The following is a 25773-nucleotide window of genomic DNA, read 5'->3' as shown; positions in this document are numbered from 1 at the left end:
ATAAATATTCTATGATTTGTCTGGAATTTGTAGATATTTTTTCGGAATTTTTCCGAGTAGCGGAAGCAGCAAAAATAATTAGAACCGCAAAATAGCTTAGGCGGGAATCGAACCCGGAACCTCTCGGATCCGATAACTTTTAGTTAGCCTTAGTAACCGGTGAACCCAGCAGGGCCGTGCTGAAAGGAAGAGGAATCAATTATATTTATATTAGAGTTGGGTTCAATTATCCACTTAATATAAATAGAAGAGTTAGGTTGGGTTTGGTTTATTTTAGAATTTGGTTCGGCAAACTCCTCCCCTCCAAACCCTCACGCCGAACACCCTTCTTCTCTCCTTCTCTCGGCGCCAACCACAAGGAAGACCTAGGGTTCTCTCCCTAGGGCCCCAAGGACATCTTCCGGCAATAACTCCGGCATGAGGACGCTCTCCTTCGCGAAGGGAACGCTTAGACGCGAGAAGATCGTCGAGAAGTCGTCTCCACCGAAAATTCTAGCGAATAGAATTGTAAGGAAATTAGCGTACGAGGTAAGAAACCCCTCACCTGCAGTATAAGTAGCTCCGTTTGGGTTTTCTACGCATTAGTTTAGCTATACGCAGATTTTTTATCGACGCTTAGCGTGAAATTGATCCTCCTCGCAGGTTTAGGGATTTAGTGAGCACTTCTAGATGGGCCGGACACGTAATCCCTCTTCAGTGGGGATTTCTAGACGTTGTCGGGTGCCTAGAAGTGGTCTCCCTAATAGAGAGGAGAGTTGGGACACACTAAGTGTTCGATAAAATAGCTAGTTAAGTAAAAATACAAATTAGGCATTTTAACAGCTCAGTTGAATGCATTAGAAGCATCTAAATCAGTAAATCAGTTTATTCTAGCTTATATGGGACTACGGTCCAATGGGTGGGCTCCCACAGTCGCCTCTGGGTTCAGACAACCTAGCTCTAGGTTCAGATAACCTAGAAACAGCAATTTAGAACAGCTTAGCTATATTCAGTATTTTACTTTCAGTTGGCACTGTACCGGATGAGATATCCATTGGGTTGGACACCCACAGTCGTCCCTAGGTTCAGATAACCTAGTAAACCCTACTAAATTCGGGACTTGCAAACCCGGGTTTAGTTAAGGATGCGCGCACAGTAAGTACAATTGCCGGGCCCAACAGCACATGATTATTATTTTGATCTACTATGCTATTAGTTTTCAAAACTCATAAAATCAGTTATGTTAGTTGAGTTTGATTTCAGCTTCAGGTTAGCTTCAGTTAGCTTAGTTCTCTATTATTGTTCTATGTGATTAGCTTGCTATGCCATGTTTCAGCTTACATGTTCAGTTATTTCAGTTTATGCTTGCAACCATAGTATGCCATGCCAGTACATGTTTTCAAATAGCATTCTTTAAAAGCATGTTTGCATCGTTGCATGTTTTAGTGAGGTAGTTGGTTTCTTACTAAGCTTTAAGCTTACAGATTCTACTTTCCTTATACTGCAGATAAAGGTAAAGGGAAAATGGACTAGCAGAGGAAGCTGGAGTTCAATGCAAAGATGGTGTGTGTGGCAGGAACTGGAATAAAAGATTCTCAGGGGTTTTAGCAAGCTTAAATAGTTGAATTCTTAGTATTTCTTCTTTCATGCATTTTTAGACCTTAGAATGTTTAAACCATGGGAGATTTATTTAGTTTGTTAGTAATTATGTTAGAATGCTGGTTAATAGTTGCTAGAATATATTCCAATTGATTTCAGAATTGTTGTGTGAGGTTTTGGCACGCTAGAGTGCTGAAATCAGAGTTTCAGTGCGAAATCAGAAACTCCGATCGATCCATGGATCGATCTGGGGTCCCCGATCGGTCCATGGATCGATTGAGGGCTGATTCCGCGAACAGAAGGCTTCTGGATCGATCAGCCGATCGATCCAGTCACATTCTGTCACGAACAGAAGGCCTCTGGATCGATCAGTCGATCGATCCAAGCTATTCCTCGCGAACAAAAGGGTTTTTGATTGATCATTGGATCGATTGACTTATGTTGGATCGATCAGCCGATCGACCCAAATAAAGTCCCGTGCACAGAAGCACGCTGGATCGATCAGTGAGCCTGGATCGATCAGCCGATCGATCCAGATTATCACCCAAGCACAGTAGCAGTCTGGATCGACCCATGGATCGATCCAACAGAGAGCCATCGACCCAGTTCAGTCTGGATCGATTGGGAAGTTCAGTTTCAACCAAGAATAGTTAGCAGTTAGCAACTAAAATTTAAATTAGATCAGTTTTCCGCACAGTTAGCACAGCATAACTGTAGCGATCGGCCTTACAGTTTAGTTAGTAGAAGGCGGGTCGTTACACCTGGTGAGTGAAGCCAGGCACGGGGAAATCCAGATGGGTCAAGGTTGACCAGACATCTGTTGAAAGTTCAAGTAGGTCAAAGGGATTGATCGACTACTTGGCACGAGGAAGAAAAGTCCAAGTAGGTCAAAGGGATTGACCGGATACTTGTTAAGAGGAGAAAAGTCCAAGTGGGTCAAAGGGATTAACCAGACACTTGGTGAGAGAGTCCTAGCTGGTCAAGGGTGATCGGATGCTAGGTTTTATGGACCAACAAGTCATGGTTGATTGGATGTTGGTTTAGGGGGCTTTGGACTTGGTTTTGGGCAAAAACCAAGATCTGGATCGATCAGTCGATCGATTGGATCATGCCCAATCGATCGGCCGATCGATCGGGTGAGTTCCCACGACAGGCATTATCCCAATCGATCAGTAGATCTATTGGGGAGAAGTGTCGCACGAACAGAGCCCCTTTGAATCGATCGGGCGATCGATCCAGAGCTCCCAATCGATCAGTCGATCGATTGGAGGCGCGATTTCGCGCAATAAGCCTTGGATCGATCGATCGATCGATCCAGGCTATTCCAGAGAGCACAGAGGCGCTCTGGATCGATCGGTCGATCGATCCAAAGCCTCCCCGATCGATTGGGAGCAATCCAATCGATCGGGATCTGACCGTTGGCGTCGTATTTAACTGCAGGCGAGCGTTTCCTTCAGCAGTGCTTCACCGATTCATCTCAGATCTTCACCGTGCTCCCAGAGCTTCTCCACAAAGTTTGGATCACCAGTTCTTGAAGGTTCTTGGAGGTCTTCTAAGTCAAGAGGCGGATCTACAGCTGAAGAAGAAAGCTAGGGTTAGGGCTTTCAATTGTAAAACCTGTAAGCTATTGCTTGTATTTATTTTCCTTTCTTTCTTCTTGTACTATGAGCTTGTAGGGCTTCTCCGCCTTCGGTAGTTACTAAAAAAGGAGTGATTTCTTAGTGGAGGGTGCGTGAGTGGGTGTGGATCCTTAGACTAGTCACCTCTTGTGAGGTGGATACCAAGTAAACTCTCCTTGTTAGCATTGTGTAGTTTGTTTCTGTATTTTCCGCTGCATATTTCTGAAGAAACAAGCAACGACGAGCACCTAGCACGCGACGAGCTATTCCCCCCCCCCCCCCCCTCTAGCTACATTTTCGATCCCAACAGTTTCATCTTCTCCAAGTCGCAGGTACGTTGGTGAGCTAGTTACGAAGTAGATCCTGTCTTGCGAGCTTGGATTCGGGCGTCCCTTCATGCAGCTCAAGGAACTTCTCCCAAAGTTCTTTCATGGAGTCGTAGTTGCCGATTCGGTTGACTTCTTGTGACAGAAGAATGCTCAGCAAATGGTACTCTGCTTTTCCATTTGCCACGTAGTCAGCCTGCTCCCTTTTCGTCCATTGATATTTTTCTTTGCCCTCCGGTGCTACAAAACCAAATTCCATTATAAGAAGTAATTCAAAGTCGGTTTTGAAAAATATCTGCATTCACTTTTTCCAAGTAGTGAATTCCCCTTCGAATTTTGGCGGGTACATGCTTTGTCCGGCCATTAGTTCTGTGCCTCGTTCATCGGTTAGTCCTCCTAAAGCGTCTTCTCTCTAATACCATTTGTTGGATCACGACGGCCAGCTAGAAGGGCGGTTGAATAGCCCTACAAAAATAAAAAGCAAACCCTTCTCGATCATTCAATAGAACACTTGCATAAAAGTAAACAGAAAGTAATAAACAGAAAGAGGCTCACAAACTTGACTTTGTTACAACCAAGGAGGTTGTTAATCCAAGGAATGAAATGCTCACTAAAATATCTCCTTCAGGCAGAAAAGCCTCTTACAACAGTGAAAGCACAAAAAACAGAAACTAGACTAAAAATGAAAGCACGCAAGTGTTGGATTGCTAATTCTTGAGTTGATTTGAAGCTTCTGGACTAAGGATGTATTTATAGCCTTGGTCGGGGAGCCTGGAAGGGGTCCAGGTGTCTGGGAGAGGATAAAATTTTATCCCCTTCGCAATGGATCGCGTTTGAAGCAATCCTGGTCAAAATCCAACTCTAGGCACCCGGAATGGATCTGGGCGCCTGGACCACAAAAGTCAACCAAGTTGACTTTTTGTCCGGGCCCTCTGCTCCAATGCTGCTTGCCTCGGTCCGGGTCTTCCGCTCCGGCTCCGCTCGCTTGGGTAATTTCAGCCAACTGAAATAAGGCTCACCCGAACTCAATTATGACCTTCTCGAGCAACCTTCCGCTCCGGCTTCTCGTCCCTCGGAAATGTCGTGTGCCTCCTTATCGTCCGCCCGCGTACTCTTCCGCAGTGCCTCGTACCTCAAAAGCACCGAGCCTGTCGGCTCCCTCCCGTACCGTCCTCCTCGCTAGCTGCGTCTTTTGCTCGACTCCCTGTGCTCCTAAGCTCCTGCACACTTAGACACAAGGTTAAAAACACGACAGGACCTAACTTAACTTGTTGATCACATCAAAACAATCTTGGGGTTCAAACAAAAACCAATTAATTTTTCCCATATATACTTAGGAAAAATTTTCAACACATCAACTCTTCCCTCCAAACCTAAACCTCTACCACGTCATCCACACCAAACCCACTCTACCATTGCGATGCTTCTTCGCCCGACGCTTCTCGGCTCTCCATCGCACAGCACAAAAATCAGCGATGCCGCCACCACTTTCCTCATCGCCATCGGTCGTCCATCCATCTCTCTCAGCTTCATCTCCCTCTTTCTTCCTAGATCGACGCCCCTTCCCTTCCCGATCTGGATCGATGCGCAACAACCCTGCTGCTCTGTCCAATCACACCGCATCTCCTCCACCTCCTCCCTTTGGGTGAGAAGAGGAGCCCTTCTTCGCATTCCGGTAGTTCTTCCTTCTTCCATCTCTGGTCTAGAATTCACTGCCACCGCTGGAGCTCGCCTCATCGTCACTACTAAAGTCCTTCCTCTCTTAAAGTTAGAAGAGAAGAAGGTCTTCACTCATCTCTTTCCGGACGGCTTTATCTTCATTTCCAATAGCAATAGTCTCATCACGGCAGATCCTTTACCCGATATAGATCGTAACTAACCTTCTTCTGCAATCTTGAGTTTCATCTTCTTAATCTATTGATTGTATGTATGAAATCATGTTTGATTGATTGTAGAAGATTAAGCTCACCTTGATTAAGGTTTCATGCAGACAAGCTTAATTCATTGATGTATGCAATGCGTTTGATGAATTTCCCCAAACACTACCTTGAGTTATGCCAATAAGTAAGTCAGTGTCGATGCCCATGAAGAATTTTAGATTGAGGACTTGGATCAGAAGGACAACTTTGATGGTCATCTGAAATCTTATCCTCGACGCCCTGGGGAACCAGCTTGCCAGCATTACTTGAGGACTAGCTCCTGTAGTTTTGGAAGCAAGTTCAAGTATAACTATCCTAGTTCCACAGAAGAGGTGAAATTAGCGATGAGTGATAGCGTAGCTTTTATTGCTATCAATAGTAAGTTTGTTTGATAATATCTAACTGCCTTTTTGTGCAGGAAACTAAGAATAGAGATTAACTGCTCCAAGAGGATCAGCCTGACTGTCAAGTTTGTTGTTTTTGCTATTCTAATAAAGTTTATTTATGATTTAACTTGAAATTATACAACATTTGCTTCGTCTTCTTCATTTTTCAAGTTGAATAATTCTTTTGTATCAGTAAAATCAACTACTTGGAAACGAGAACACACACACACACAAAAGATGGTTGCATAGCATGTATCTGTCAATTTATTTTCCTGTGCTTGGTTTATGAAATATACAGTAGTTCCCCCATCTGCTAAATTGCAATTCTTTGAACTAGAATTAAATGTGATTTCTACAAACACAAATCATATTTGCTTCATTTGCAAACACAGAATGTGGTTTGTATATTTGTTGCATATATCCGACTATGTAATTTCATGTACACACGGTCAAGATGTTTTTTCATATTTATTGCATATATCTGTCAATGTAATTTTATATACTCAATTAACAAAATATCAGTAATTCCCCCATTTTCTATATTGCTATTGTTTGGACTGAAATTGAATGTGACTTCTACAAACTCATTTTATTTGCCATTTTAAAGTAGAAGTATGAGACTGTGATTGCTAATTATGGATTCCATATCTACAAGAATATTCATGTTGATTGAATGCATCTTCATAAAATCAATTTTTAATGATTAATCATTTGTAACCATGGTGTACCTAAATGAAAGAAAAAATTCTCGTGGTACTGGATGATTCTTCTCCTAGGTTCTTGAGTATGCTTTTGGCATTGAACTTTCACTGAGGATACATATACCAACAGATTGAATTCTCTAGATATGGTAGATTGAGGACACCAAAATCAACCATAAAGGAATTGGCAAGGAATCTGTGAAGTAGCAAGTTCTTTGATATCATTTAATCTATATACTCTATTTTGTTATGAAAGAAGTATTTCCTCAAGGTAAATATCTCTGTAAGAAATTTTCAAGAATAATTTGTTTTGTTCATATAAGGAACCTACCTTTGATTTTGCAGACCATCTCATTGTCTTTCTCCATATACTGAGCATGTTTAAGGATTCTCAAAGAACGCAATGTGTTGAATCAATTGAAACCTTTTTCTTTTCTATCAATTCATCAAATGGAACATGGTTCCTTTTTCCATTTATTTGTTTAAATTTGGTTTTCATAAATTTTCTCTTGTAGTTTTTCTCAAAACTAGGTTTTGTAAGTATGATAGAATCTGCAAGTATCATCATCCAAAAGACAAGCATGCAATCCACTTACCCCTATTGAATTCAAAGATATACAGTCTTATAGGAGAAATAATCAACATGCATAACTGAAGTGACATAATATGTGTCCATACTTGAACTATGCGTCAAGCATGAATAAAATCAAGTGCGCAAGGGGGGATCTACAACAGTACTTCTCATATCCACTGTAGCATCATATATGGTCTATCTAGCCACTAATAAGCATGCCAATGTCTAGCACAATGCAACAGGTATACCTCAATCATATGTAAGCATATCACAGTCATATGGATACAATAAAACAACAATACAAGCAAATACAATATCATATGCATATGCACAACATGGTCACTCCTGCCCACCACTCAGCTACCATGACCCCTATATGGTTGAGAGGCTGGGACAATGACAATTGTATGATACTCCAGCTACTATTACTCTCAAGTAACCGAGTGGACAGTTTGCATGGTAACTGATTAGCCACATAGTAACGGGGTCGCTGTTACTCGCAACTCCAGCTACCACTACCCATGAATGACTGAGTGGGCACAATAGTGGCCGAGTGTGCTGCTTTGGCCAATGACTCTCTCAACACAAGGGAAATATAGTTGTCGATATGCATGCAATGATATGATGAGTAAGATACAAATAGTCATCACCACAGATGTATAAATAGCAATCAACTATGTTACATTAAAACAAGAATGTTCAACAGAGTACATGTATGTATAACAATCAATGTAAGTAAATAAAGTATCTAGTATCTACTAAATATCATGGATGGCAACCAGAGATTGTATAGATATGGAGCTGATGATCTCAAAGATCAAGCAGGGTAAGTATCAAACTCAAGAAACAAAAGTGAATATAGTTAAGGTAAAATCAGTCAACTATCTAAACATAGCTTATGTACTAAGGTCAAAACACTAAAGAAGCAAGTTAAGAAATACCCGCCTCTATGTGTAAGTCGCACTGAATGTCTCTAATCTAAGCTCCTAACCCGAATCAAAAATCTACAACCAATAACACAATCAAAACTTAGATCTACCATAGATTGGGTAACTAAAACCTAAATCTTAAACCGATTAGAGGAATCCTAATTTAAACAATCTATAATCGATCAAATAACAAATCCACCCACTGATCAATTCCTTCCTAAATTCTTATTCCTCAATCAACATAATTCTCAGAGTTCTTTAATTAGCTAATCTGAATTTAATTACCCAAATTAATCCAATTTCATTTATTTGCATGTAACAATGAATTAATCCATTCATGAGACCATTAACCAACCTAATCGTTGCTTTAATCAAAGATATGAGGACAATCCTACTCAACCTAACACTATCATTAATCGATTAACCAACCCAATACAGAATGTAATCAATTCTCCATCAACCTAATATCAAGCATATCTTACCCCAAATCAAATCTGCCACTACTCGGTGATGAATCATATGCAGTTGCAATGAAAATGGAACTCTCCACTCAGATATGTAGCCGCTAAATGAAGATCCCAGATGTAATTGTGAGGAGATGGGACTCTCCTCTTTTAGTTGTTCTTGCAGCACGGTAGTGAACGAAGTGGTTGGGTTTCTCCTAGGCAAAGAGACAATGGCACGTGGTGAGATGGTGCCAATTGTCAATCTCGTTGATGAAGGTGGAGGGGGACAAGAGAGAGGCAATCAGAACAAAAATAGGGCATGGCAGTATTTCCCTGCTCGTGACTAAAGAAACTGGCACAGGGCGGATCAGCAGGGTTGGCTAGAGGGAAGAGGATCAGGTATCCTCTAGCTCTTCTTCGGAGAGAAGAGATCAGGTGGCCTCATGCTCTTAGCCAAAGAAGGACCGACGACAACGCGAGAGGGAGAGGGAGATGGAGAAATCAAGAGGAAGGGGGAATCAGGCGTCGGCGCAAATAAGGGAGAGAAGAAAGGATGGGGGAAATAAGGTGAATAGGATCAGAAACTAAGGTTTAATTAATTAAACTCTAAGTTTATTCCTCAATCAACTCCCACTTAATTGATATTCCAAATAAGCTTTCCTTAAGCCTAATAGATTTATCTCCTTAAATATATTATATAGATTCCGTTTAAATCTCAGAAAATTTCTAAAAGTTAAAAAAAATTACAAGGTTATTTCTCAAATAACACTTATTATTTAATTATCGTATCTTATCGACGTGAAATCTAAGTGGATCAAGATTGAATGGATGCTATGCAAAGGAAGTCTAGTAGATTAAGGTCAATCAGATACTAGAAGGTGAGAATTTAGCCTTGATAAAGTTGAAACAAAGTATTAGTTGACTATTAGGAAGTAGTAATGGACTAATGAACTCTTAAACCCAAAATTTAGGATTTGAGGGCTTTTGTTGTATGATTAATCGTTTGATAAGTTTGATTAATCGACTGATGAGCACATTAGTCAATTAATAAATCTGAGTAATTAATTGATGGCACTATAGCAACAAACAGATTGTTTGAAACTTGGCTAAACAACTTGACTAATGGGCATCAGTCGATTATTGCACAGTAACAATCAACTATTATCATTGTTGCAGCAAACAAAAGGTTTCTGACTTGATTTGGGGACTTAAATAATGCAGCAACAATTGATTGATGAGCAATAATAATCAACTATTTATGGCCAAAGTTGAGTACGTGAGAGCCACTCTACAAGTGTAATGATTGAATTCAATGAAGCAATCGACTGATGGTGATGAGTCATTGACTGTTAGACAGAAATCAGATCTAATCTAAAGGTTATAAAAGAATTGTTTCGATGAGGTTTTCATTACCGATTCTTAAGGATTTTGAAAGAGTGCTACATTTTCAAACCATCAAGAGATAATCCAAAACAATAAGAAAGTGTTCAAAGCAAAATTCTTGTAAAGTTATTTTCTTTCATTACATTTGAATTTGTATCTTTGTATTTCTTTGTAAATAATAAGATTGTAAGAGGTTTCTCTACCTCTGAAAGTTGTCAAAGAAGGATAAAACTAGTGGTGATTTTGCTAGGATGGGGTTACGAACCACATTAAATTGGTTTGTCTATATGCTTGTCTTTTCTGTTATGTTGTATGTTTTTGTTTTTTGTTGTGTATTGACTTGTAGATGAGCATGTTGGAAATGGGGATAGTGGGGAATGTGGCCATGTTCCCCACTACTCATAATGGAAAAGTCCATTATGCCCCTAGTGTATTTCCCTATATAAAGGGGTTCCGTCCAAGGCTCAGGGTGTGTGAAATTGCGAGTGTGCGACGAGAGGAGAGGAGAACATCCAAGGCGGCGGGATTTGGTTTGTGGAATTGCGGAGGGCTTTCCGATCCTGTGATCACTTTTCCGACAGCGAGTTTCGTCATTGCCAATTGTGGATCTGCGGGAGATCGCTGTAAGTTTTTACCGCATTTAATTAATTCGTCTATCATGCATTTAGAACATATTTTCTACATTGGTATCAGAGCGCGTAGTTATTTCTAAATGCTTAGAGACGAATTATGAAATCGTCGTTCGGATGTTTTTTCTCATGTCGTCGCTATTTTCCACGACTAATGTGTCGTAGCATACAATGTTGCTCACCGGCGACGGGGTCGCTGGTAAGAGTCACCATCTCAAAAGAAGGGATGTGGAACGGAGTTTGTCTCCGATGGTTGCCGACAATAAGGTCACAGGAAGACTTGCAACTGGGTTGCAATTTCAACGATTGAGTCGTTTTGCCAACGTTAGCACTGCTGTTGCCAAGATAGAAAATCGTGATGATTTCGTGATTTTTACTGGAGCCGGCAAAGGTCAGCGAAGGTATTATGGCTGGTCGACGATGCGTCAGTGGCCTTCGTGGCCGGCGACCGTGTCTGTCGCGGTGAGTGGCATGCGTGGCTTGAGCAGCGTGCGAACGTGGGAGCATAAGGCGTACAAAAAGGCGATAACGAAGCACAGTGCTTCGTGTGAGAAAAAATTTGATTTAAAAAAAAAACGTGAGCAAAGATGATAATGTTTCATGCTGCATGCAATTAAATTTTAAAAAAAATGATAATGTTTCATTATGAATTATTGCATGCATGTTAATTAAAGTATAATTTTTTGTTTGTCAAATAATGCATCATTGAAATATGCTAATGCATGCCTACTGTACCGTAGCATTATTTTCAATTTGAGTGCATACAGTAATTAATTGAAAATAAGTTCAATTAATTTGTCATTTATGATAAATGATCAAGTGTAATTTTGGTCCACTTAGATCTGGTTCAGGTTTAAATCATTAGTTGGTTTAACCAAACCAATTTGATCCAAACCCAAAATCAATTTGGGTTAATTAATTGGACTTGGACCAAATATGATCAAATGACCAGATTTGTTCTATTAGGTCAGATTTGATCAAAACAATTAGATTTGTTCTAATTGGTCGGACTTAAATCAATGGGCATTGGTTTGATCAAACGGACCTGAGTTTGATCAATAAGTCTGAAATTGGTAGAAATGGACTTAGAGAAAAAGTAACAGAACATAGGCACAAAATCTCTGTCCAATTAGATTAGTTCTAATTAAGGACAATGGACCAAGCTTAGAATCTAGATCCCTAATCAACCAATCCAATGGGTCTGACCAATTAGATTAGTTCTAATTGTCGACTTAAACTCCTGAAAATCGAGAAGATTTATTTTTCTTGATTTATTATGTTGGTACTATGCCTGTATAAATTGAAATAAGCCGATTTTGTACTGGTTAGTCGGTTTTGTACTGACTTATTTATTTTCAATTTTTCAGATGACACGGACGATTACCACATTGACTCGTCGCGAAGTGCGACGAAATCAGCTCAGGGAGGAGGTTCAAGAGATAGAGTACAACTCTGCTTATGGAGTCGACGGACACATTGTACAGCTTGATGATCTGTTTTGGAAACTTGAGCGAAAAGAGTTTCCAGTCCTGGACAGTTATAGGATTTGGGCTTTGATGCAATCATTGCCAGAAAATTCTAGGATGATAGCGGACTATATTTGGGGGCGTCATCAAGGACGCGTCACATATTCTGTACTATGTAAGGAGTTGCTTCATCATATGACTGAAGAGGATCCGGAAGAGTTTGAAGAGGGCCCGGAAATGATCGAGGAACCAGAAGAGGATCCAATTGTGGATCCAATAGAGAGCCTTGAAGCTGTCCTGCCTGTGATTACCCCAAATTAGTCCAGGCTGAGAGGGATTATATTAGCTACTGCACTAGTGTCTGTCCTAGTGGGAGTGGTAGTTGCCTATCTAGTTTATTAGAGTTCTGTTATTTTTATTATCGTTTTGTATGAATAATAGTTAGTCCATTTCATTCATGTCAGTTAGTTATATGTTAACAATTTGCAGTATAATTTTATATTAATGATATGTTCATTTAGTTATGTTGTTTGCTTGACATGATGCATGATTAGTTCATGATGTATTAAATGATTAGTTCATTTAATTAAAAAAACATGATATATTAAATGATTAGTTCATTTAATTAATGAATTCATGATATTATAAATGATTAGTTCATTTGTTGGGATGTATATAATAGAATTGATTAATATTAATTTGATTGGTCATACGGATGATGAGTGAAAACATAGTTGTCACTTGATTTTGTAAACCAACTCAAAGTAATATTAAGTCAATCATAAATTGCATACATATGATATACATTGAATACTAAATAATTTGTTTATTTATGATAGATTATGGCAACAAAAAACATAATAGTTGAACTCAACAAAGGTGAAAAACTTAATGGGGATAACTACAAGATCTGGCACCTCAGGATACAATATGTACTTGAGGAACAAGAAGTTCTAGAGGCTGTAAATCAGGTTATGGAAGTACCTGTAGATGGTCCCACTGCACAACATAGACGAGATCTTGATGCCTATAAGGCATGGAAGAACAAGGACTCCACTGCAAAGGGTATATTGATTAGTTCAATGGTAGACGACCTAGCTTTTGAGTATGAGTCATATCTTACGGCTCATGAAGTCTGGGTAGCCCTTAAAGAAAAATATATTGGAGTAAGTCTGAGCAAGCTTCTACAGCTGACAATCAAGTTTGACAGCTACAAAAAGCGTCCGAATGTATCAATGGTTCAACACCTCAGGGAGATGTCGAACATGATTCGGGAGCTTAAAACTGCTGGTCATGAGTTGACTGATGAACAACAAGTTCAAGCAGTTATACGTTCACTTCCAGATTCTTGGGAGACCATGAAGCAGACCTTAACTCACAGTGAGAGTATCAAGACTTTCACTGACGTCTCACGCCATGTAGAATTGGAGGCGGAGAGAGTTGAATCCGCGAGGATTTCTGGACAAGCTTTTGTGGCTGTAGGTTCTACTGGATCATATGGATCCAAGAAAAAGAAATGGTTCAAGAAAGGGAAGGGAAAGAAGAGGGAAGCTGCTATTGTTGGACAAGGCCCAATCAAGAAGATAGTTAAGAAGACTGGAAAGAAACCTAAAAACAAGTTGACTTGTTTTAACTGTGGCAAAAAGGGTCACTTTGCTCGGGAGTGCACTGAGCAGAAAAAGGTAAATCCAAGTGTGTCTTCTTTTCAAAAGCATTTTGTTGCTAGTTCAGTGTTGTTAGCTGATTCTTATCCTTTGTGGATTATAGATTCGGGAGCAACAAACCATGTAGCTCAGGAACGAGTTACATTTGTTGAGTACCGTCGGGTACCAGCTGGCAACAAGTGGATCTATGTGGGAAATAATGCAAGAGTTGAAGTCAAAGGAGTCGGCACTTGTAAACTCAACCTACGTGGTGGTAGAGTTTTATTTCTACATGATGTCCTGTATGCTCCTGAAATTCGACGGAATCTTGTTTCTGTTACGTGTCTTCTTGATTTAGGGTATTGTATTAATTTTTACAGTCGGTCTGTTGAACTTAAGATTGACTCAGTGTCAATCGGATATGGTTTTTTAACAAATGGTTTTATGATTCTTGATGTAGAACCAGATGTCAATTATGCTATTGATGGTTGTTTTTCAAACATTGTTTTAACTAGTGATGCAGATATAACTGATGCGGTTTGACATGCTAGATTAGGATACATAGGACAAGAACGTATGAATCGATTAGCTAGAGAGGGCCTATTAGGCACTCGGGCTAAGATTCAATTGTCTATATGTGAGCATTGTCTTGCTGGAAAAGCAACTAGGAAACCATTTGATAAGGCTATTAGATCTGAATCAACATTGCAGTTAATTCATTCGGATATTTGTGGTCCAATGAATGTGAAGGCTAGACATTGAGCTTCCTATTTTATTACATTTATTGATGATTTCTCTAGGTTCGGTCATGTGTATTTGATTTCTCACAAATCCGAAGCATTAGATTGCTTCATTCGTTATATGAACGAAGTTGAGAATCAAACGGAACGTAAAGTTAAGACTTTACGCACTGACCGTGGTGGGGAGTATTTGTCTGATATGTTCAAGACAATATGTAATGATAGAGGGATTATTAGACAGCTGACAATCCCTGGAACTCCACAGCAAAATGGGGTAGCTGAAAGAAGAAATAGGACTCTTCTTGAAATGGTTAGGTCTATGATGGCGCAAGCTAATTTGCCAATCTCCTATTGGGGAGATGCATTATTAACTGCAGCCTATATACTTAACAAAGTGCCTTCAAAGTCAGTTCCATCTACCCCATATGAACGTTGGACAGGCAGAAAATCAGATTTGAGTAATCTGAGACCTTGGGGGTCAGCTGCTTATGTTCATGATAGCTCTCACAAGTATGGAAAACTAGGGCCTAGAGGTAAGAAATGTATCTTTATAAGATATCATGAGACCTCCAAAGGTTATGTTTTCATAGGTAAGCAACTAGATGGAACCATCTCCGAAATAGACTCGAGAGATGCGACTTTTCTCGAAACAGAGTTCCCAATCAGAGGTGATGTTGATAAAAATGTTCCTCTATTTGAGGAGGATGAGATATTATCAACAAGAGAGGTGTCAAAAGGGATACCTGAGTCTAGTCAACCGAGTGGGAGTGATATGCCGTGTCATGAGTCGACTTCTCAACAGCCCAACTTACGAAGAAGTGTTCGTAAGATCAAACCTAAGAAGAGGTTTGATATTGAGAATGAGGCATTGGTTACACTTCCAATTGACGACGACGAGCCTCAATCCATTGAGGAAGCATTGGGATGTAGAGTTAGAGAAAAATGGAAAGCAGCAATGGTTGAAGAGATGGAGTCCATGATTCAAAATCATGTTTGGGACTTAGTCGATCTTCCTCCGGGCCGAAGGGCTATTGGGAATAAATGGATTCTCAAAATAAAGAGGAAAGCAGATGGATCGATTAACAGATACAAAGCTCGTTTAGTTGCAAAAGGATATACCCAAATGGAGGGTATTGACGTTGAAGAGACATTTTCTCCCGTAGTGAAATTTGTATCAATAAGAGTTATTTTGGCCTTTGTGGCACATTATGACTTAGAATTACATCAAATGGATGTGAAAACCGCTTTCCTTAACGGTGATCTTGACGAAGAAATCTATATGGTTCAACCAGAAGGTTTCATTACTGAAGGCCAAGAGCAAAAAGTATGTAGACTTAGAAAGTCTATATATGGGCTAAAGCAAACGTCAAGACAATGTAACATAAGATTTAACGAAGTTGTTTTATCTTATGGTTTTGAGATGATCAATGAGGATCATTGTGTTTTCCTGAAACTGGAAAAAGGAAAGTATGTCATTTTATCATTATATGTTGATGATATGCTGATAGCTGGAAATGACATAGGATATGTGAATGAAGTCAAGAAGTGGCTGTCATCACAATTTGATACAACAGATATGGGAGAAGCTGAATACATCTTAGGGGTGAAGATCATAAGAGATCGTCCTAAAAGACTTTTGGGTCTGTCACAAGAGTCTTATATAAATAAGATGTTACATCATTTCAGCATGTCTAATTGCAATATAGAACATACACCTATTGTGAAAGGTACTGTGTTGAGCAAGAGTATGTGTCCTAAAACTTCAGAGGAAATAGCTGAGATGAATAAAAAACCATATGCCAGTGTTATTGGTAGTTTGATGTACACTATGTTGTGTACACGTCCCGATATCAGCTATGTTGTGGGCTTGGTTAGTCGCTTCCAGTCAAACCCAGGACCGAGACACTGGAAGACAGTAAAAAGGATATTCAGATATCTGAAGGCGACAACAGATCATTGTCTCTATTTTCAAGGATCAGAAATGAGTCTGAAAGGTTATTCAGATGCAGATTGGGCTGGAGACCTGGATGATAGAAAATCCACATCAGGCTATGCATTCTTGCTGAATGGTGGCGCCATCTCCTGGAACAGCAAGAAACAAGCTTGTGTACCTTTGTCGACTATGGAAGCTGAATATGTGGCATGTTCAAGCAAGATCCGTTGAGAAGGTTTCAAGTATCCAAAATTATCGAGGATAGTGGGAGTTCAAGAATCGCTCATCGTGATACAATAGCTTTTTCCAAGGATCCCAAATATCATAGCAAAGGCAAGCATATAGAAATTAAATATAATTTTGTAAGGGATATTGTGGCTAAAAGAAAAGTCATTCTTGAGTATGTCCCTACACGTGTTATGTTTGCAGATCCTTTTACTAAGCCAATGACTAAAGAGTCATTTAAAGAACATGTAAAGTCTTTGGGACTTCGTAGAATGTAACAATATTGGAATAACAATCAGACATAATTTATTCAGTGTATATGTTGTATTTGTTACATTCATATAAGATCTCGGTGAGCATGTTGGCAGGTGGAGATTGGTCCACTCACATGGACAATCATCTCTGTTTGTTAAGTACAAATAGGGGTAAGACTGTTACTTATGAAACAGCTTACGTAGCTGAAATTATGAAATTAGAGACAGATTTATAAGTTGAGGTCGCCTTGATAATTGTGTCAAGATGAGATCATTTATATGTAAATAATGATCTAAGTAAATGAACCTACCATTTACTAAACCTGTTGAAGGCCAAATTAGAATTCATATGTTGAATTCAGGATTAGACGTTAAGTATGTCTAGATCAAAATCTGTACGATGTTAAATTTGAAGACAACATGCGCTCTTTTTAGTAAAGAGAATAACATCGTAGCATGTGATTCATACCACATGTGTTATTGCGACAATAAAGGTAGTAGGAGAATGAATCCCTGTTTCTCTACTATGTGAGACCTTTGAGATTATATGTTAATCTCAATTTTTTACCTTAGTGACTATTTAGCTGTCTACTTGAAGTTTTAATCAGTGTCTGCTACTTTACCGTGTATCCTATGGCTATGGTTGATTCGGTCTATGGAGCATAACTAGGAAAGCGACTGATTAAAATGAATTGATTCTAGCTAAAAAGGAAGATTAAATATATTTACATCTTTTGTTGTTATTCACTGGTCGACCCATTTCTGTTATGTACGGAAATGAATGTGAATATAGGATATGAAACATGCTCATGACATAATGGTCATTATAAGGGATTAGAGATGTTCATATGGATGTAAATGAAAATTATTTAATCTGGGTAAATAGCAAGACATGGATATCTTCAAGATAATGGTTGTGTGTCACTTGAAGATTGGATGGATACTGGATAAAGGATATGTGCCACCAAGAAAGTGGCTAAGTGCCATGAAGAGTGTGTCTCTAATTTATTTGAGCAGCTAAGCAAAGTGTAACAACTTTATTAGCATTGATTGCTCAATGAGCGGCTAAGTCAAGGTGTAACAATCTTCTTAGCAACTATCGCTCAGTGTGCTTGTTGTCGCATAAACCATTTTCTCTAAGTATGGATTAGATGTTCTCATATGGTCTATGTGACCAAACTCTCTAATAGTCTATGTGACTTATTAAGTCTTTGTGACTTACCTGAATGAACTAGTCTTAGTGACTTACCTTGGACGAGTGGGAGATGTTGGAAATGGGGATAGTGGGGAATGTGGCCATGTTCCCCACTACTCATAATGGAAAAGTCCATTATGCCCCTAGTGTATTTCCCTATATAAAGGGGGTCCGTCCAAGGCTCAGGGTGTGTGAAATTGCGAGTGTGCGACGAGAGTAAGAGGAGAACATTCAAGGCGGCGGGATTTGGTTTGTGGAATTGCGGAGGGCTTTCCGATCCTGTGATCGCTCTTCCGACAGCGAGTTTCGTCATTGCCAATTGCGGATCTGCGGGAGATCGCTGTAAGTTTTTACCGCATTTAATTAATTCGTCTATCATGCATTTAGAACATATTTTCTACAGAGCATGCAATCTATCGAGATTGAAATCAAAAATCACTTCAAGATTGACCAAGATTGGTTTATGTTTCGATGTTTGACTGCTGAGTGAAAAGTCAAATAGGTCAAGGTTGAGTAGATACTTGATAGTGAAGAACTTCAAGTGAGTTATGGCTAACTGAGCACATGACAGTTAGAAGTTTAATAGGGAGTTAGCAGAGTGAAGTTCAAATGGGTGATCAGGATTGACTAGATACTTGACAATTAGAAGTCTATCAAAGAGTTGGTCGGACACTTGACAATGTTGGGTGAAGTCCTAATAAGTCATGAAGGACTAGATGTTAGCTATGCAGTAAAGTCTTAACAAGTCATGAAGGATCCGATGTTAGGTACAAGAAGTGAAGTCCTGAGATATCATGAAGAATCAGATATAAGGCAAGAGAAGTGAAGTCTTGTTAGGTCACAGAGAACCAGATATTAGATATGAGACAGGAAATCCAAATAGGTCAAGGAGGATTGAATCTTTAGTTATGGTAAAGTCTTAATAGGTCAAAGTTGATTGATGTTAGGCATGAGACGATAATTCCAAATAGGTCAAGAAGGATTGGATGTTTGACAATAGTGAAGTCTTGACATGCCAAGGTTGATTGTATGCTAGGTAGAAAAAAATTCTAATAAATTATGGTCAATCAAATACTAGGAAAAATGAGAGTTTAGCCTTTGTAAAACTGAAATAAAGGTATTAGTCGATTGATATAAGTTTAATAATCAATTTATGATCTAAAATCATGAATTTAAGGGTTTGTGGTACAATCAATTGATTGTTAATTATTAGCAATCGACTAATGCATCAGTCGAGTGGTGCATTCAATTGATGATATTGTGGAGTGAATAGAATAGTTTACAATCGATCAAGGAACTCAATTGATATATATTAGTTGGCTAATGGTAGAGGAACAATCAACTATTGTTGAGTTAGTTGGAGCGGTTAGACTAATAGAGCAGGGCCGCATTTGAATTTACATTAAAGCAATCGATTGATGGTGTGCAAGCAATTGACTACTAGGTAGATTTCAGCAACGACTATAAAAGTGGGGGTTTGTGGAGGATTTCAACATGCTAGTTAGGAGTGTTGTTGCATTCCTGGCCTTCATGAGACTCAAAAAATAACAAATAGTGAGTAAAGCAAATATCTTTTGTGTAAATAGTTTAGTTATATTGTATTCATTTTAATTTTTCTCTTTGTATTTAGTTTTTGTTGCTTATAATAACAAGTCTTGTAAGATGAATCTCTACCTCCGAAAGGTCTTCGACAAGAAGAAAATATAGAAGTGATACTGGTAGGACTCTAAGCCATGGAGTAAGAACCTAGGGTTCCAAACCATATAAAATCGAGGTGGTCTTGTGCTTGTTTTATTTTTGTGTTTGTTTCTTTTTATTTTTCTTAGCGCATTAACATCTTAAAGACAAGCACACCATCAGCGATCAAGAATGAAGCGAATCGCTATTCACCACCTCTAGTGACATCACCGGTCCTAACATTGAGGTCCATGGAAGTCAAAGAAAGGTGGTATGAGACATGGGGGGATTGTGAAACAAAGAGTAATAGAGTGCAATTGTGTTTGGGAGGTAGACTACATGAGCAGAGCATGAAGGATGGCATGAAGAGTGAGATGAGAGTTCAAGTGCATCTAAGGAACAAGAAGTTTATGGGAAATTGGCTTTAAGGTGGAGGCAATTCTATGAGCATTGGAGTGTAGCTATGTCTGGAGCATGATGGCATGAAAATAGAGTTGAGGACTCAAGTACATCTGAGAAGGGAAGTTTAATGCTAGATAACCATGGGGAGAGGATTGTCCGGTGAGCTAAGAGTTGAAAGCAAATATACTTCGGTGAGTAGTTCTTAAGTTAGATGGACTTGATCATTAGACTAATTGTAGTTGATATACCAATTGACTAAAGGAGTTCTTCAATCGATTGATGATGGAGTCAGTGGATAGTCAATTCTATTTGAAAGATTAGTCAACTGAATAGTCGACAAACTATGGTTTAATTAACTGATGAAGTTATGATGAAATAATGTTTTAAGTAAAATGACCGCAATATAAGGGAATTGATCTAAGTAAACTAGATCAGTTGATTGATGCTCTAGAAGGATTGGATAAAGACTAGCGGACCAATCAATTGACGGTGCAAACCTATCAATTGAGCTATGCCAACAAAGCAAGACCGTCAATGATTCAATTTGAAGAAGATGCTATTAAAGGGTTCAAAAGGCATGAATAAAAAAATACACAGATATTTTGTAATTTCTTTATTGTAAGCCTCTAGTATAAAATCTAGAATGCCTGGTAAGAATTTTTTCAACCTGCAATTTCCTAAGGAACAAAAATATAGAAGGTTTGGCGAGTAGTTCGTCAAAGGATCACAAGACAGAATAAAGTTGTTAGATCAGGCAAAGATTCATGTTAGTGATTATGGTACGTGCCTTATTTGTTTATGTTAACTTTCCAATGTGCTAATTTTGTATGGCATTGCAAGCGTGTAGGGTTTATGGATAAGTACATAATTTTTGGGTCGGAAACAATAGCAATTAATTCAAGGTGCTATTAAATTACGACGTGAACAAAGAAAAGGACAAGTAGGAATGATAGACCAATGAAACTACAAAGATAAAAATGACATTAATACAACACTCATCAATAACCATGTTTAACAATAATACTTGCAATGGTTATGACCTCTATTAGAAAAATACATAAAAAAAAATGAAACTATAAATTGGAACAATCTCATCAAAACATGAGTACCAACGAAAACGCTTTTATTACTAAGCCCCAACTTCTGCGTTGATATCATACACCACCTGTCTAAAAGTAACGTTGAAAGGAAAATTTTCAAAGACAAGGTCCAGAGATCCCAACCAGGTAAATTTACTCGCAGAGACGTCTTCAATTGTCAACTTTAAGTGCTGGAAATTGTGGAAGCTGCAGCAAACACCAATAATTGCCATTTCATTCCTGATGAGCAGCAAGGAAGCGTCTGCTGCTTTCTGTCTCATCCATTTTGGTTATAGCAAGCTCCACAAAATCAAAGAGACGAATAACGATCAAAATCTTTTACACTAACATACATCTGGATCATGCCATTTTGGTTTGAATTTGCCGGTGAACATGTACAAGGAACTCAACATAAGAGAGGCCTCCAGGAGTTTTATCCTCAACCATATACGACAGGAAATGCGTGCCTATACAAAATGGCATGTGAAATTTTCAATTCAAGTGAAACGCTAAACAACAAAATATTGGCGACTCAAAAAAGGCTTTGAATTTCAACCAACCTGTGGGGTCACCCTTCCTGCATAGTCGCAAACTGCAGAGAATTCTGAAACTTCAGTACTGTTGTACCAAATGATGAAACCATTATTAAGACAGAAGAAAAGAAACTACATACCGCAGGTATGAACATCTCTGCTGCCTTATCTCATTAATGACATCACTTAGCTTCTCTGACAAGTCGTTATCAAATTGCTGCAATACAAGCTGCATTGACCAAAACATGCACTTCAAGATGAAACTAAATTCTATTTGAATATGAAAAATTAAGCAAGAACCTAATAGGGACATGATCAAGAATCATAGATCTTCATATCTACTTGCAGTTTATGTTAATAAACCATCAGTCCAAGCACCAATCTAAAACGAAGGAATGCTGCTTTACCATTTATGCTGAGATTATAATAACCACACCAATCCATTAGATAAATAATTTGAAACTAGAGCTACCATAGCATAGTGTTCATCATGCAACCCACATAGAAAAACACAAGATGGACCCTTGAATATAACGAATGCATGACCTAGAGGAACACCACATATATGAAAACACATCTACCTGCACAATCACACTGACGTGAAGAGTAAAAAAATCATACAGCATTCTTGAAGATAACACAGAGATCCCCAGGTGGCAACTAGATAGAAATCCAAATTTCATGAACTTCAACCATATCAGCATGACAAATTTCATGAACTTCGATAAGCATGGAAGTAAGAGTTTTGGACATTAATGAAGATCATAGGATAAAGAGTGAACAGTATAACAAAGAAGCTTTTATGGTTTTGTTCCATTGTTGTCTTTTTGATTAAAACTAAAATTCTATAGCGCTTAAGATACAACTAGTCATATGAGAGAATATTCAGCAGTAACGATAAATTACAAACAAAGAATGTGTATGAAAAAAAAAGGACAGCCCGGTACACCAAGCTCCCTCCACGTAGGGTCCGGGGAAGGATCCATTGTATATAGCCTTATCCTACTTTTGCAAGAGACTGTTTCCAGGATTCGAACCCATGACCTTTAGGTCACAAAGCAACAACTGTTGTGCCAAGTCTCCTTTCAAAAAAATATGTATGAGATCACTAAAAATATAAAATCAAAACACTTATCATACAGCACTTAGGTTTAGCAACGATACATGTTAAAAACTTAAATAAGGAGAAATTGAAAAATGACGAATGATAAATAAGTTGTATAGCCAGATAAGCAAGACAAGTCGACTAGACATGTAATTTGTCAACACTCACTGAAGCTTAGAAGAATATCAACAACCACCACCAAGCCTTATCTCACTTGATGGAGCTGGCTATATGGATCTTTCTACACCAATGAGTTATATCTCCTACTATATTATCATCTATATTTAAATAAATTTTATTTTATTTTATTATTACTAACCAAATCTTTTTTGATCTTTCTCTTCCTCGTTTGATGTGCATATCTGTCATAATTTCATATCGCCTAACTGGAACATTTATTAGTCATATAATTACATGTCAGTACCATCTTAATTGTGTCATTTTCCCTCAATAGATGCAATCCTGACTTTTTCTCTAATGTTCTTATTTTCTATTATGTTCATACTCATATATCCACACATCCACCTTAACATTCTCATCTCTACAACTTTCATTTTCTGCTCATGTACTCGAGTTTTAGCCTAACATTCAACTTCATATAACATAGCAAGTCTAGCCATCATTTTATAGACTTCGCATTAAGTTTTAGGGGTACTTAAAAATCACATAGAACACTCGACGCTTTCCTCCATTTCAATAATCCTGTTTGTATTCTCTGTAAGATATTTTTCTCAATCTCTCCATTCTTTTGCAAAAATAAACTTAAATACTTAAAGCTCTCATCATCTCCTATCTTAGTATTTACTTCTTCATGTGTCTTATATAACAAAACAATATCATCTGTAAACAACATGCACCACGGTACCATGTCATGGATGTGTCTAATGAGTTCATCCATAATTAGTGTAAAAAGATAGAGATTTAGAGTCAATCTTGATGTAACCTTATCTTTATAAAAAATGCTTCAGTTAATCAGCCAAAAATCTTCACTATTGTTATTAATTCCTCATACATATTTTTAACTAGTTCGATATATGCTACACTAACATCTCTGTTTAGAATTCTTCGTATAATTTCTCTTGGGAAATTCTATCATAAGACTTTTCCAAGTAATATCATGTGTAAATTTTTTCCCGATATTTTTCAATTAGTTGCCTGAGAAGATGTATAATTTTTATTGTCGACCTTCCAAACATAAATCCAAATTAATTTTCGATCACCGTGATTTCCTTAATCTTTTTTCTATTACTCTTTCCCAATACTTTATGATATGACTTATTAGTTTAATACTCCTATAGTTTGCACAATTTTGTACGCCTCTTTTGTTCTTATATACGGGAAGTAGAATACTTACTCTCCATTAATTAGGCTTTTTTTATCTTTAATATTAGGTTAAATAACTTTATAAGTTATTCAATACATTATTTCCTTAGACACTTCTATACCTCTATCAAAATATCTGGTTCAACTACTTTTCTATTTTGCATTCCATTTAAAACTTGTTCTACGTCTGAAGTTTAAATTCTACGATAAAAATCAAAATTTATAAGTTAGTCACCTAAACCTTCATTTAAAAGTTGATGAAAATACTTCTTCCACCACACTTTTATTTTCTCATCATTTACTAGTACCCTATTATATTCATCTTTAATACATCTTATTTGGATAAGATCTCTTATCTGTCTTTCTCTCGCTTTAGCTATTCTATAAATGTCTCTTTCTCTTCTTTTAATCAATTTTTGATAGAAACATTCAAAAATTTCATTCATAGCTTCATTCACTATTTCCTTAACCTCTTTCTTGGTTATTGTATATTTTTTGAAGTTTTTCTCGTTTTTACATGTATATATACCTATAGGTTGTTTTCTCATTCCATCACTAAGATTTTTTACTTGGTGATGCACGTCCCTTTAACTCACCAAGTAAAACTATTATTTTCAACTTTAATATCTCATCGCGTATTTGAGTCATCATAAATTTATCTTAATGCTTACTCTTATCCTCTCTTTAAATATGTTTTGTTTCTCATTCTTTAACTTTTACCACTTAATTCTAAAAGTCATGCATATTTTCAATTTATTAATACTAATTTGACGCATATATCCAACACTACTAACTTATGTTCGGTAATTAAGTTTTTTCAGGATGACCTTGCAATATTTATAAATATTTCTATCTTTCTTTATAACTATAAGAAAATCAATTTGCAATTTATTATTCTCACTTTTGAAGGTGACCAAGTGTTCTCTTTTTTGAAAAAAAAAAGATATTAACTAGTATAAGATCATATGCTATCGCAAAATCTAATATAATTTTATCTTCTTCATTTCTTATTACAAACTCATAACCCCTAGACACCTTATCATATTCCTCATTTTTCACTCTCACATGCTCATTTAAATCTCCTTCTATTAAAATAATTTCATTTGGAGAAATATTTTATAACATCTCATCTAGATCATCCAGATTTGGTTTCTTCATCTAATCCAACATGAGGTGTATATATGTTAATTACGTTAATAATTTCTTACGTCACTATTATCTTGAAAGTTATAATCCTATCCCCCTTTCTAACTAGTCATACAACTTCATCATTTAACGAACTATCTACAATAATACATACCCCATTTCTTGTTTTACTCATTCCTATATATCATAATTTAAAAATCGAGTTCTCTATCATCTTTGTTTTCTCTTCTATTCATTTTTTCTTTTGTACATAAAAAATACTAATTCTTTTCCTAATCACTGTATCTACTACCTTCATTGTTTTACCAATGAACGTTTCATATGTCACATGTTCTAAATTTTATACTATTAGTTTGCATATAATATTTATTCTTATCGAACCTATAATGTAAGAACTCTTATATATTTAAGACTACACCTAAGTTCTCATAGAGATGTAGTAGCCGTTATTGATATATCACAGTCTCTGTAACATGAACTCTTGAATATTTAACACTATACTCGAGTTCTTATGGAGATGTAGCAGTCTTTGCCAAACACAGACCCTGCAATGTGTTCCTTC

At 37.7% G+C, this 25773-nt stretch overlaps 1 protein-coding gene across 2 annotated transcripts in view; it reads right to left on the bottom strand.

The window, feature by feature from the left end:
* Window positions 1–20986: 20986 nt before the first annotated feature.
* LOC121969801 (protein transport protein Sec24-like At4g32640) overlaps window positions 20987–25773 on the bottom strand; it is an 83366-nt gene continuing 78579 nt past the window's right edge. For both annotated transcript variants that reach the window (XM_042520055.1, XM_042520056.1), the window contains exons 22-24: window positions 21778–21866; window positions 21665–21696; window positions 20987–21571 (exon numbers count right to left, since the gene is read on the bottom strand). In XM_042520055.1, coding sequence (XP_042375989.1) covers window positions 21465–21571; window positions 21665–21696; window positions 21778–21866 — 228 coding nt within the window. In that variant the 3' untranslated portion in view covers window positions 20987–21464. The remainder of the gene's footprint in view (window positions 21572–21664; window positions 21697–21777; window positions 21867–25773) is intronic.

The sequence above is a fragment of the Zingiber officinale genome, chromosome 4A (genome assembly GCF_018446385.1).
Source record: "Zingiber officinale cultivar Zhangliang chromosome 4A, Zo_v1.1, whole genome shotgun sequence".
NCBI classification, from domain to species: domain Eukaryota; kingdom Viridiplantae; phylum Streptophyta; class Magnoliopsida; order Zingiberales; family Zingiberaceae; genus Zingiber; species Zingiber officinale.
Note: the sequence above shows the minus strand (reverse complement) of the source record. Positions and strands in the feature narration are given on the sequence as shown.